Source organism: Carassius auratus, unplaced genomic scaffold (assembly GCF_003368295.1).
Source record: "Carassius auratus strain Wakin unplaced genomic scaffold, ASM336829v1 scaf_tig00001250, whole genome shotgun sequence".
NCBI lineage: Eukaryota > Metazoa > Chordata > Actinopteri > Cypriniformes > Cyprinidae > Carassius > Carassius auratus.
This window is the reverse complement of record NW_020523346.1, coordinates 4,003-19,512: the sequence shown is the minus strand read 5'-3', so window position 1 is coordinate 19,512 and position 15,510 is coordinate 4,003. Positions and strand designations below refer to the sequence as shown.

The window sequence follows — 15,510 nt, the reverse complement described above, 5'->3', positions numbered from 1 at the left end:
TCCATTTTTTAACAGTCTATCTTAAATTCGAATCATACCGAGCGTGGGCTTTGAATGTGACGGTCGCTGTTGCTGAGAATGAAGATGAAGATCTCATAAGATGACGTTGCCAAATTACAAGTAAAACAAAATAAGACTGGCTAAACTCTCTCTCAAATTTTATATTCATTTTTATATATACTTTTTACTGTGCAAATCCAGGGATTGGAAGTTTTATTCTTCTACTGTATCACTGATGCTCACTATATATATATATATATATATATATATATATATATATATATATATATATATATACATAATTGGTACTATTATTATCATTATAAATAACTTTATTGAATGTGTTTTAAAATGCTTTTTATTCCTGTGATGATAAAGCTGGATTTTCAGCATCATAGTTTGCAGTGTGACATGATTCATCAGAAATCATTCATATATGCTGAATTGCTTCTCACTAAAAATTCCTTATTATTATTCACATTGAAATATGTTAAAATATATGTCCATTTTTAACATATTTGACACATTTGACATATTAACTTTATGACAATTAACTGATGAACAGAAGGTTTAGAAGAGAAAGTTTTTTGTAACATCATAAATGTGTTTATTTCCAGTTTAGTTTAATAAATCCTTGCTAAATAAAAGAAAAGGGGAAAAAATATTCCTGACCCCAAACTTTTGAAAAGTAGTATACAAGTGATAAGTGGTCACAAATCTTTCTTCAATCAATGATAATGCACTGTGTTCTTGTTTTTTGGCAGAGACTCCACATGACGTCAAAGCCTGGTGAGAGAGCTGATGTGTAGCCTTACATCAGGCTGGCTAAATATAGCTCAAACAAAGTGCTTTAATAAAGTGCATTACATCATAAAGGCATCACATCATATAACGTTACAGCTTAAAAAGCCATTAAAAGCTGATAATAGACTGTATACCTGCAGGTTACCTCTGTGACAACTTTCACCACACAATGTGAGAAAGTAAATATCTATATAAGGCAAACTTTCTTCAATAGCATTTATGCAGTTAAAGCTTCCAGCAGTGCCTATAATACACTTTTTTATAACTCTGAACAATATTGACCCGAGCTGATCAGACTGTTTGGTGTGCTTGTTGGTTTTGTTTAAATGCACTTTTTGTGTTTTTATGTTAGCCTACTTTTTGTTCTAAGTAAGGTGAACATATTATTATTATTTAATTGGATGACGCAGCTGGTCATGTGATCTCATGGAGGCACCCACGATGAGCCGACCCGTTCCATGTAGAATAAAACGGATTTTTCTTGAACAAAAATGTCATTTGTAGAGTCTTCATCTCGTGCGAATATGCAAAGTGATGTCATTTTGGTTATGTGCACAACTTTTTTAATTAGCAAAACATTGGCGAGTGCCGCTTTAATTACTCAGGCGCTACAGCTCGGTGTGTGCGGAGCTCTGAGGTGAATGACAAAACTGCTCCCATAGCAGCAGAGAGTCGCTCATTTCTTCCCATCAGCTGGAGATGAAGGAGAAGCACACTGAACTCAGTCCTTCCTCTGACTGCACATGATGCGCTCGCACCTGCTACTGCACACAAACCATCGGTATGTATTAATATTACTCAAATTCATTCATTTCGATGCAGTTTTGTGCATTCGATAATTACCTAATGCATGACAGAAGTAAATAAGGAAAAAAGGACTTAACTTGCGGAGACAAACATGGGTTATTAAAAGACTGAGATATATGTCCTATATGAAATTAATTAGTACTAGCCTGTGCTGAGATTACATTTTAATTATTTCTGAAGACCAGTAACACAAATGCCTGTTTTTCCTTGAGGTTGTGTTTGTTGGTTACAAAATGTAGCTCAAAACTGTCTGAAATGAGAGTAATTTTGCTAAATGGTGCCCCTAAGAAGCATCACACAATATCACACACAATTTATCTTACTTAAGCAGCTGACTTATTGTGGTTTGCATAATTCACAATGTAATCTAGCATGATAAATAAGAAGAATGTGGAGAAAAATGTTATTTGTGATATTTATCATTAATCAGGCACTGCATTTTAACCTCTTGAGACCCTGTGGCCTCATATGAGGACATTATATTTTTGTGAATTTCTCTGAGTCTGTTCATGCCACAGTTTTAGATCTGGATGTCCTGTACAGAGCACATTCAGGGCTTTTCAGAGATACCAAATGATTGGATGTTTCACATGACCACTCCCTCTCCTTGGTCATCAAAATGTCTGAAATTAATTTAGTGACACTCTTATAGAAATATGATAATATTTCTATAATATATTGTAGTTATCATTTAAATCTGTCTAATTTTTTAATTCTGTGTCATAAATCAACATCTCAGAAATATGTTATGGGGTTTCAAATCAAAATATGACTTTCTGTTACTAAACAGGACATTGATTTCATACATGTCCTCAGATGAGGACACCGGGACTAAACGCATGCTTATGACGCATTTTTGGAGACATAACAAATGACTAGAGAAAGAAATTATATTTCAATATTCTATGAAATATTATATATTATTATGAAAATCTTGACAATTATTACTCACATTATTACACTTCTTTTTTCATTACATGTTGCCCCAAAAACACATTTATATGCAAATTAGATTTAGTTTATAGATACATTGTATATAATTAGAAAACCCATTAATGGTAATTTTACACACATTTTGCAGAAAGAAAAATGTTATACTGAATTATTCTGTTATACCATAGTTGAGAATCATCTTTATACAAAGTTTGGTAAAAAAAAAAAAAAAAAATCTTGAACATTAAAAATTTATTGGTGATTTAAAAAAATCTATTGTTTTTGCCTATGCATTTTCATTCATGTCTTTTAATTTTTTTTTTAGAAATTGAGTCCCGATGTCCTCTGCCGAGGACATAACATAACTTTATAAATGAAATGCATGAATGCAGAGCACAAGGCTGCACTGGGAAATCCTGTGTGCGATGCATGACATGCAATGTGCATCTGTGCTTGCAAAGTGAATGAAACTGCTTTGCAGCATTTCACATCATGATAGACCCACTGTCCTCACATGAGGACATCTTTTTTCTGGGAAAACTACTTCCTGTACAAAAACAAATTTTAGGTATTATACTTATTAGGTCCTACATATCCCAAATAGCAAGAAAAATTATAAAATGCACAACAGGCAATCTCTCGGGTTTCAGGAGGTTAAGGCTTACAGTTTAGTCAGTGCAATTGCTTGAATTTCTTGTTACCTTGTAATTTAATTTCCCTCCTAATGTGTGTCATGTTTCCATAGAGGGCGGTTGGCTAAATGATGGATTTCATTAGCTTATTGGTTTTGGCTGAAGATGAAGACGCCTTGAGCTTTAGTAATCGACTCTGGGATGCCTGAAGCAGCCATTGGATTCTAACTACCGCATATCAAACATCACAAATATCCCCCGAACCTTTAGGAGAAACAAACGGAATATGAATTTCACCGCAGGCTTGCTGAAAAAAGAGCTTCTGCTCTCAAATGCCTTGCTGTCCTCGAACGCCTCTTTCCACGATGCCGAGGACTTCACAAACGATGCTTTCCTCCACCAGAGTGGAGAGCTGGAGAGACTGCTGCTGCTGACAATCAAAGAGCCCACCACTATCGCTCTCACCGTGATGTATTCATTATCATTTGGGGTGGGCTTCATTGGAAATCTCATGGCCATTCGAATGCTCACCTGCCAGAAGACTAAGAGGATGCAGAGCATCAGTGCCACCCGGAGTTTGCTCATCAACCTGGCAGTGTGTGATCTGATGGTGGTTTGCATCTGCATGCCTATCACGCTCGGCCACACTATCTACACCGCATGGGTGTACGGAGACCTCCTGTGTCGGGCCGTTCCCTTCATCCAGGCCGTGTCCGTGTCTGCAAGCGTCCTCAGCCTGACCGTCATCAGCATCAACCGATACTACAGTGTTCACAGCCCGCTCAATTCCCTCTCGTACTTCACCCAGAAGAAGATCTACATCACCATCGTATGCGTTTGGATCTTGTCCTCGGCCATTTGCGCACCTTTACTCTTCATGATCAAGCTGGACGAGATCCACTTAATCGACATCGTCGTGCCAATCTGCAGAGAGCTTTGGCCGCAGGCGAGACTCAAGCAGGTCTACAACGTGCTCCTCTTCGTAGCTCTCTACTGCATCCCCGTAACCTTCAACCTCATCATCAGTTTTCTGACGGGAAGGAAGCTCTGGAAGGCTTCTCATCATTTCGACGATTTTGATCCACACAGCCATGCCATGCACGCTATACATCTGAAGATGCGCAAGAAGATCGCCAAGGTGGTGGTCACTCTGGTTCTCTTATTCGCCATCTCCTGGCTCCCGCTTTACGTTGCAGACATCCTGATTGACCACGAGGTTCATCCACCTCACTGGGTTCTGCAGAGTCGTCCTTTTGCGCAGTGGCTTGGCCTCACTAACTCCAGCCTCAATCCCATCTGCTATTGTTTCTTGGGCGATCTGTACCGCTCTGCCAGAGCAGTCAGGTCCAGATATCATCAGAGAATGCTTTCCGTCCTTAGATCCTCCAGCTCTTTTAAACTGTCCAGTTTGCTTTCTCTCAAAAAGCAGAAATCTGACCGGCGACAGGGTGCCGTGAGCCAGGTGTCGGTGGAGACTCTTTCTGATTGGTGTTCTAACAACAGCCAAATGGTGTCGCTCCAAAGCCTCTCAGAGAAGATAGTGTCTACAAACAATCCTGAGTTATCCAACTTGTAGTCAAGGTGCATAGTCTCAAAAGGAAGCAGGGCACTTCACATTTCGGGATAGTTCACCCAAAACATCGTTTGTGTTTCACAGAAGAAAGAAAGTCATAGAAGTTTAATGAATTTTCACTTTTGGGTGAACGTTCTCTTTAAGAATTGATCATTTGCTTTGTAGTACTGCCAAAAAGCATGTGATTCCGATGATTTGATGCAACATCGGCATAGTTTGTATTCATAACTAACTGTCCACAGTTACATTGTATCGTCACATATATTGTACATGAATAAAAGTTGCTTGATGTAAAGTGGGACTTCCTTTAAATAAAGGACAGTTTTGTATAGACATCACTGACCTCTAACTGAAAAGAGATAAGAACATATCCCAGTAAAAAAAAAGAATTCCTTCGCACTGACTGCATGCGAATTTTCATGTTGGTCTGACCAGCTGTTCATTCAAATGTAAATATTTATCGCACTGAATTTTCACATTCAAACATTTGTCTTGGTGTGAACAGGCCTTAATTGAGCATTTATGTTCAGGTGAAGAAAACTGGCCAACCAATAGGATTCTCACTTTTGGTCACATGCCCGGAGCCACTGCTGTTATATGAAACTACTACTTTTGTCTCTGTGTTCTTGTATTTGGTGTTGTTTGATAAACACCATAGTGAATACAAAAATCTAAACAGCAGTTAGAAAATATATACTTTTGACTTCACATGCAAAAATTAAACCAAATTTTGGGCTCTGGGTTTCAAACTGGGAGCCCCACAAAGGCTCCACAGAATAAAAGATTTTACACAATATATAATTTAATTATAATAATTTAATTAATAATATTAATAAAACATTTAACACCATACTCTTAAACACATTTACTGAATTGGATATTATTATGCTTCATTCTGCTTACTATTGACAGCCAAGTTTAAGTAAGAAACAAATTTGCATTAAGTTTTGTGAAAATATGTATTTATTTCAAAGTAGCCATTTCTCTTTCCTTATGATTTACATATGTTAAATGCTACTTTATGCTTGTAACTTTCAGAAGAGTTTATCTTTGCCACCGTTGACTTTTTGCCTTAATGGCTTTAAGTTTATGTATAAAGCTGCTATGAAAATAATTATTCATCGTGAAAAGCACTTCTGTAATAAAAGCTTCAGGTTATGCATCTAACTGTACTTTACTACTGGTTAAAAAAAAGAAAATACTCTTTAAACTTAAATGAAGTAAATATCTTCTAGATATTTAATCATTTTCTTTGGCTTTGGTGCAATTCAGTTATTTCATATTCTATTCATTATTCTATTATCTGTAATTTCACACATTTATTGTGTTTCTCAAACAGTGTAAATATGTCAGTGTACGAATATATGGAATTATATTTAAGAAAAGGAGACCATCACAATCATCATATCAGGGTCCTTGACTTAAAAGTTTTGAAATCCTGTTTTTTTTTATTATTGTACATTGTTTTAAATAGATATACCACACTATCTTATAATCATATACACATGCATTTGCATTCAAAAAAAAAAACTCCTACTTGTTCGAGAGTTTCAAGCGTGCATTAATAAAATGAAGGTCAGACAGAAGGTAAAGGTTCTAGATGCCATGTGAAGATTCATAGCAATTTGATGTCATTAAATGTACTGTGCTTGATTGTGAATCATTACTTGCCTTCTTCAATAAAAACCAACGTGAATAGAATCAGATTTCACCAAGCAGAGCTGCCCTCGGATCTTTTGGTATGAATAGATCTACACACCAAAGTATATAAGAACATAATGTACCACATGAAAAACAAACAATCATCAATGATAAATCTACAAAACAATTATATATATATATATATATATAGTGTGTGTGTGTGTGTGTGTGATTTTTTTTATATTTTGTTCAGGTTCTGAGGAAATCTGAATGACCTAGTATAGGAACACTCCAAAAACAGAAACAAAAGAGTTTACATGAAGCCATATATATTATATCCTCATTCAAATATTAATCGTCAAGAATCCTTTTCTCAGCAACAGCTCCATCTTTATCTTCCACAGACATGCAATCATCAAAACTAGCAGTGCTCTTCATATTCATGCTAATTCTGATTAGCAACTGTCACATCACTCAATATGCAGAATGGGGCTTGATTAGACTAGAAGTATTTCACTTTAGTAAGAATGAGCGTCTACTGAGCAGATATTGGAAGCTGATGAATAGTAATTCTGTTCAGGAGAGATAAAGATTGCAGCTCAGTACGTCTTTCACAGGAAAGGGGTGTCATTGAAAATACAAGGAGCACTTCTTGAATAAAAGTGGGAAAAAAATGAATGTATAAGAATGTCTTAGAGAGATGGCAGATGTTATCATCCCTCAGATGAACTGGCATTATAAGCTTACAATCGGAGACTTTCGGTGTAAAGTGATATTTTATATTTACCATAAAGAATATTCAAAATAAAAATGTTGATTTGATCAAACTTAACTAAACACAACCAATTGATTGCATTGTTATTTTAGTACAATTTAAAAACAAACAAATTACATTTGTAGTTTGTAGTCCATGGTTTTAATGAAGAGTTACAAAATAAAAAGTACAGGTTAATGTTTTAATCTCAAATAATATACCACAAGTTTATTAAATATCTTTCAGGTTTTTTTTTTTTTTTTTTTTTTGAAAAATAAAATGTTTAAATTGAAGAAATAGTTCTATGAATCATGGAGTTCTAGCTCTATGGATCATCCCAAATCATGCTGGAGAACATCATCTTCAGGTTTGATCATCAAGTAACAAATCAAGATAGCCATGCTATAAATATCAAATATCAGATGAGTCTGTTCTGTGTTATTGTTGTGTTTTTAAAAGAGTGCAACTGCGAATTACACAGCAAATTCTCCAGTCTCTTGTGCTGACCAAACCAGCCCTGTGCTGCATTTGTTGCTCTGGTCTGTCACTGAACAGATCATTTCAAAGCCGTGTTTATTAATAAGAAGATGATTCTCCCAACTGGTTCTTCTTGGACGTCCTCCACTAGATGTCGGAACATGGCTGCAGGGTTTGCTCTCATCAGTACACTGATGTTGGCTTATGGAGTCTGGTCCACTCTCATCACAGTAATTCATTACAAAGACCTGGGTTTTGAGCAAATCAATAAAAATTCCTCCAAGATAATTAAAATGATTGTCCAATATTTTTATAATGTTACAACCGACTCCACCGACTATTGTTGAGTACGCAATTCAGCAATAACAAATTTAATCTGTATAAAAATCTGTACAATTTGCATGCAAAAAAGTGTATATATACTCAAAAGTTTGAGAAAGATTATTTTATGTTTTTTGAAAAACTTTTATGCTTATGAAAGCTTCATTTATTTGTTGTGAAATATTTTAGTGTAAAGGTTTGTTTTTTCAAATTTGTAAATAAAACAGATCATTGAAGTAGGTTTTACAAGAATTTAAGAATTTCATATTTAATCTAATGTGCTCTGTGTAATTATTTGCGAAATGTTTCCATTCCTGAGTGAAATTTGTTTCAAAGTAAACTCTACATCATTTTTTTTTTCACTGTTAAATGACTGTTTTTCATTTTAAAATATACTTTATTCCTGTGATGGCAAAGCTGAATTTTCAGCAGCTATTACTCCAATATATTTAGTGTCAGATGTTCCTTAAAAAGTCATTCCAAAATGCTGTTTTGCTGCTAAAGAAATATTTCTTATAATTATCAATGTCGAAAACAGCTGTGCTGTGTAACTTTGCATTGACAAGTGGCACGGACACAGCGCAACTCGTTTTGCCTGTTTTTTATTTAATAACCTAATTTACTCAGGGACTTGGTTAAGAGGTGGAAAAACTTAATTTTCACTTTTCAAAAATACATCGATGTACCAGGTGCGGCATCAGAGAATTTTGAAACATGGTGCTAGATCATTAATAGGAAGCTGGCCATTTCAGGGCTCCAGACTCATTCTTCCCACTGGTCGCTCTTTTACGACTAACTTTCCCAGGTGGTCGCACGAGCACTATTGTTTTTTTTTTTTTTTTGTTTGTTTGTAGCACAACATGCTATACCTTCCGGAAGATATTTTTAAAATTACTTTCAAAAAATGGTAGGCACAATATCGACCCTAGCAAAAAGTGGTGGACATGTCCCACCCGTACCCTGTGGCTGTTTAATATTTTTATGGAAACCATGAAACATTTTTGGGGGAATTCTTTGGTGAATAGAAATTTCAAATATACACCTCTGTTGAATGAAATTATTATTATTATTTTTTATAAAACACTAAGGATGGTAATGGATAAGGTTAAAACTATTTGCAGTCTCCTCTATACAGCATTCAATCAACAAAATTGGATCATTAGAGAAAAAACTTGGCAAGCTTTCAGTGATAGTAATATCTCAAGTATAAGAAAGTATAATGGGCGACTCGTGTGCCTCCGTTCTTTACCCTCCTAATCACCTTTGGTCATCATGTGAACTCCATTGATCCAACCTGCACCAAACAGTTCAGTGGTTTCAAGTGATTTCCAGTGATAGATCCTCCTCCTTCACAGTGCTAATGTCACTTCTACGATTCATCTTAACCGTGGTTACATTACCATTAACCTCAGCAGGATGAGTCTGTGAATACAGACAGTCACACATCATCCAACCGATTCAGTCTAGGACATTCCCATTAATGCCACTAATTTCCTAGGATAAATCCTAGATAGAGTCAGCAGAGTGAGAGCATGGGTTGAATACACTCATGATGATCTGCACACCCGCTTCCCCCGAAAAACATCCAACATAAACAAAGCCATACCATGGCATAGCTTGAAAATATCCAACACACAGGACATTAGTAGTACTCATGTTGTGTTCCAATGCAATTACAGGACACGATATGCAAGTGGTTTCGCATCAAGAGGACACAGATTATATACGGCTAATACAAACACTCAAGAAGTGGATCCCTAGAGCTCCTTTGCTTTGATCCATTAGCTGTGCCGCATCAACTTGAGCCCACAAATTCTCTCAAGATGTCAAAGGGAAGACCAGAGGGAATATAAATATACCAAGGGTGGTCGCTGCAGGATATAGTTAAGATTGGGCTTTCGCTACATTAGGATGCAGACTGGAGACAGATGACTTCATCATCAATAAAGATGCAGAGGTGACCTGAATCTCCAGCCTGAATCACATCTAGAGTGATAGATCATCAAGTAATACAGTTTAAGTGCTATTGTCTCAAATTTTCAGATCTTTAGATGAGGTTTTTATGATAACCGACCAATTAAACCTTTGCAGTTTCCAAGAAGGATGTCATGTGTCACAAATGGTCCATGTGTAGAATCCATTTAGAGGTAGTGTAAAAGACCTTTACGTAAGACAAATGACAGGGTCAGTAATGGAAAAAAATGAAAATCCTCGGTCCTTATACCCTGATCAGCCATTAAAACCAACAGGAAGTTTTTGAATTTCATGTGAGGGAAGGAGAAAAAAAAAATGGGCAAGTGAAAAGATCTGAGTTACTTTGACAAGGACAAAATAGTTGGGTAAGAGCATGTCCAAAACGGCAAGTTTTGTGGTTAGAGGTTAGTGCCTGCAAAAAGAAGTGCAAAGAAGGACAGCCGGTGAAGCAACTTTCTACTGCCGAAAGCATCTACAATAAGCATGTGAGAGTCAGACCTGCACCATGGAGCAATGGAAGAAGGTTGTCTGGTCTGATGAATCACATTTGATTTTAGATCTGGTGGATGGGTGCGTGTGTGTTGTTTACCTGTGGAAGAGATGGCAGAAGGATGCACTAAGGGAGGTAGACCGGTAGGCAGCAGAAGCAGTGTAATACTATGGGTAATGTTCTTCTAAGAAAGCCTGGATCCTTGCATTTATGTGGATGTTACTTTGACTTGTAAATCCTATCTAAAAAAATGTTGCAGACCATTTAATGGCGATGTTGTTTTCTGATGGCAGTGGCCATCTTTCAGAAGGATAATACAGTTGTCACACTGCAAAAACTGTTCAGGGATGGTTTGGGAACATGACAAGATTTTGCTTTGGCCTCCAAACTGCCTGGATCTCAATCCGGTTGACCATCCGTGGGATGTGCTTGACCAACAAATCCATGTAGGTCTCATCTTGCAACTTGCAGGACTTAAAGAATCTGCTGCTAACGTCTTGGTGCCACAGGACATGTTCAGAGGAGTCCATGCCTCGACGCATCAGGGCTGTTTTGGCAGAACAAGGGGGACTGACACAATATTAGGCAATCCATAATCATAAATAATGTTTTCTTTTCAAGAATGTAATTCTTGTAGAAAGTTATTTTTCATTTTTATGCACCCAAAAAAATCTAATAATTTCAGATATTAAAAAGTACACTCATCATACATTTTAATGTATTTTCAAATAAAATAGAGATCTGGACAAATCAAATCTGGGTCACATCATTGACCCCTTTTCTGCAGACATAGTTTCAGCATTTTTTAGAAAGCTGTTTGCACCGCAGGCCATATGCCCAGCCTGACATCTTTTCCAAAACATGTTTACAGGACACTTATGTCCTGTGGAGACAGCAAAGTGACAACAACTCCATCCCTGCGATGCTATCACCTTCTCTACAGAGGGTGGAAGCTCTGACTTTAGTGACATGGCAGATGTGTGATGGCTTGCTCTACCATCAGCTGTAATAGCATTCCATCAAGAGGAGAGAGAGGATGAGTGCTGCATGTAAACATCTGCAATCATCTCCCTGGGTTAAGTCCTGGGGACATGCCAGCTGGCCTTTCAAAAAATAAAGAAATAAATAAAAAGAGATAAAAATACTGACAGCAAGGTCAACTAACACCACTCTTAAATGTTCAACCTTGAATTAAGCAACATCCACAGATATTGGTGGAAATCTTCTTTGAAGGGTATCTTTTGCTGTTAACTTTTGTATGGAAATGTGTCCGAAATCTTTAATGTTCAACTATTTATCTCAACGAGACCAGATGAAACTTTCTTAATTATCTAAGCTAACAGAGTGTTAAAAATGTAAATAATAGTTTTCTCCTATTAAAGATAAGACAGATATTACTTATTGGACCAAAAAACAGTACACACAATCTCGTAGACTCCAGTTTGCAACTAGACGGATGTACTGTTACTTCCTCTACAGTCAGAAATCTGGGTGTTATATTAGACAGCAACTTGTCTTTTGAAAATCATATTTTCCATGTTACTAAAACAGCATTCTTCCATCTTAGAAACATTGCCAAGCTACGAAACATGTTATCTGTTTCTGATGCAGAAAAGCTAGTTCATGCATTTATGACCTCTAGACTGGACTATTGTAATGCACTTCTAGGTGGTTGTCCTGCTTCGTCAATAAACAAGCTACAGGTAGTCCAAAATGCAGCAGCTAGAGTCCTTATGAGGTCAAGAAAATATGATCATACACAGCAAAATCCCCAGTGTTAATTTAACACTCTGAGTGTGGACTCATATAAACACTGAAGCAGTGTTAAAAGTAACACTGAAGCAGAGTTGAAGTTAATGAGATAATTAAGAAGTTAATTGAGTTATGATTAAGCATTATTGAGATTAAGGATGATTAAGGACACCTGATGTTAACAAGCAGAATCACCAAACGAGAAAAATCACAATTTGTGTATCACCATTATAGTGTTCAGTGTTTGCTTTAGCTGGGATCTTGGCTTGTAACTTTTTACTTTTAAAGTTTGTTTGTCAAACCAAGAGCAAAAATCATCGCGTGTTGATGATTATGTTTTAATGTAATCGTTGTTTGACATGAATCACTGAACTCATTTACAGTCTTTTCTCAAAGTAAAATTTCCATTATTGATTGTCACAGCTTTGATTCCACAATGAAAAAATCTGTATTTTCTATACATTTTGTAGGTATCTCTTGCAAGTGATTTTTTTTTATTAAAGAATTCTAATTTTAGGCACACACAGATAACAATAATCAACGTATGAATCTCAACAACGGTGACAAACAACATATTCAGATAAACAGACCAACTCTGAACATCACAAAACTAGATACAAAATATAGCTGCAAGCAGCAATTACGGGGCCAAGCACTCCAACGGCAAATGTAGGAGCTAAGCATGGCATGGAGCATCACAACAAATGCATTAATGAGCAATAACAGCAATTTTAGGATGATTGTAATTGAAATGGCTAAAAAAATCATAAATACAACCACTATTAGCATGATTTACTGGCTTATCAAAATTGACCAATAGGTGGTGCTGTTATCAAGTCAATTTGGTGTACTCTGTGTGACTTTTCAATGACACAAACAAAGTTCGGTGTCAATATGCCAAAGCATTGCAGAGATACAGCCTCAAGTGTCATTTTGGAATTGTGCCTCAAATTCGTCGCTGTGGTATGCGAAAACGGTTTTGTCTATCGATACAAAATCCATAACATTTTGTCAGTACAGTCTACAGATCATCTGAGTCAATTTTGGTGAAAATCGGACTAACGGTTGATGAGGAGTTCGAAAAAGTAGGTTTTCAACATAAATCAAAATGGCGGACAGGAAGTTCGGCTTACTCTGGCATATATGGTATCTATGTTGTCGGCATAAGCCAGGGAATATTTTGAGGCCAGATTCATTACAATAGGCTAATGCATTAAAAAGTTACTAGCATTTTTATAAGTGTAATTATTCATTGTTAATGAATGGTTCATTACTCTTGACCAATAGGTGGCGCTGTTACCAAATTTATGTGGCATGGTCAGTGTCAGGTGGCGATGACACATACAAAGTTTGGTGCAAAAAATGTCAAAGCGTTGCAGAGATACAGCCTCAAATGCATTTTGGCACCCTTCCAGCAAATTCGTTGATGCGCTAAATCAGAACCGTTTTGTATATCGACACGAAATCCATAACTTTTTGCCAGCATGGTCTGAAGATGATTCACGTCAAATTTGGTGAAAATCGGACTAACGGTCTAGGAGGAGTTCAAAAAAGTAGGTTTTCAACATTAATCAAAATGGCGGACAGGAAGTATGGCCAATTTTGGCATAATTGGTATCTATGTTCTCGGCATGACCCAAAGAATACGGGGTGACCATTTGCATTTCAATTGTCTAATTTATTCAAAAGTTATTAGCATTTATGTGATATTTCATTATAACTATTGGCCACAAGGTGGCGCTGCCACAAAACTTTTTGAGTATCTTCAGGGCATGGAGCCGAATATTTTTGTAATTATTTGCGAAACGATACGATGATGCGTTCAAAAAATACAGCATTTTGAAACATAATTCAAAATGGCCGACGCCTAAAATGGCCGACACGGGAAAATTGGATATCAATCGACTCGACATGATGCACTGAATCTACAGAGACCAGTTTTGTAATTTTTGGCCAAACCATTCAGAAGTTATAAGCCAAAATATGCATTTTTCATATCTCCTGACCACTAGGTGGCGCTGTGTCGAAACACTGCAGGTAGTCTCAGGTCATGCTTATTATAACACACACCAAGTTTGGTCTCAATATGCCAAACCGTTGCGGAGATATAGCCTCACGTGTATTTTTGCGTGCTTTTCGTCATATTTTTTCACGTGTCATTCGAGAACGGTTGGACGAATCAACTTGAATTCCATAACTTTTTGCCAGCATGGTCTGTTGATGATCTGAGCCAATTTTCGTGAAAATCGGACCAAACCGTCTAGGACGAGTTCGAAAAAGTAAGTTTTTCGAAAAGTTGAAAATAGCGAAAAAAACTAAACCTTGCGATTTTTGAATTTTAGGGTTCATTCGACTTGGCTTAAGCCAAGGATTCAGAGGAAAAAAGAATTTCCATTTTCTGGCTTACGGTTCAAAAGTTATTAGCATACAAACATTGAAAGTTTGGACAAGTGGTGGCGCTAGAGAGTAGGAGTTAGAGGCTTCAAATTTGCTATAGTTAATGTTGGGACTGTCCTCTATCAGTGTGCCAAATTATACAACTTTCCCGCAAACGGTTCTATGGGCTGCCATAGACTTGCGGCGGAAGAAGAAGAAGAAGAAGAAGAATAACGCCAACGAAAACAATAGGTGCCTACGCACCTTCGGTGCTTGGCCCCTAATAATAATAATAAGAACCGGAACAAAAACAATAGGTGCCTCGCACCTTCGGTGCTTGGCCCCTAATAATAATAATAATAAGAACCGGAACAAAAACAATAGGTGCCTCGCACCTTCGGTGCTTGGCCCCTAATAATAAGAACGCCAACAAAAACAAGAGGGTCCTACGCACCTTCGGTGCTTGGCCCCTAATAATAATAATAATAATAATAATAAATATAGCTGCAAGCAGCAATTACGGGGCCAAGCACTCCAACGGCAAATGTAAAAGATAAGCATCGCATGAAGCATCACACCAAATACATTGATGAGCAATAACAGCAATTTTGGAATTATTGTAATTGAAATGGCTAAAAAAAAAATCATAATACCACCTCTAGTAGCATGATTACTTGGCTTATCAAGCTTGACCAATAGGTGGCACTGTTATAAAATCAATTTGGTGTACTCTGTGTGACTTTTCAATGACACACACAAAAGTTTGGTGTCAATATGCCAAAGCATTCCAGGGATACAGCCTTAAGTGTCATTTTCTCATTGTGCCTCAAATTCGTCACTTTGGTATTCGAAAACGGTTTTATCTATCGACTCAAAATCCATAACTTTGAGTCACCATAGTCTGAAGATCATTTGATTCGAATTTGGTGAAAATCGGACATACGGTTGATGAGGAGTTCGAAAAAGTATGTTTTCA

The 15,510-nt window shown here is 36.8% G+C and overlaps 1 protein-coding gene across 1 annotated transcript; it reads left to right on the top strand.

Moving 5' to 3' along the window:
* Positions 1–1,270: 1,270 nt before the first annotated feature.
* LOC113069269 (neuropeptide FF receptor 2-like) lies at positions 1,271–5,034 on the top strand. The gene is made up of 2 exons (XM_026242301.1): positions 1,271–1,585; positions 3,290–5,034. Exon 2 carries the CDS (start codon positions 3,463–3,465, stop codon positions 4,750–4,752), a length of 1,290 nt encoding a protein of 429 aa, XP_026098086.1. The 5' UTR covers positions 1,271–1,585; positions 3,290–3,462; the 3' UTR covers positions 4,753–5,034.
* Positions 5,035–15,510: the final 10,476 nt, after the last annotated feature.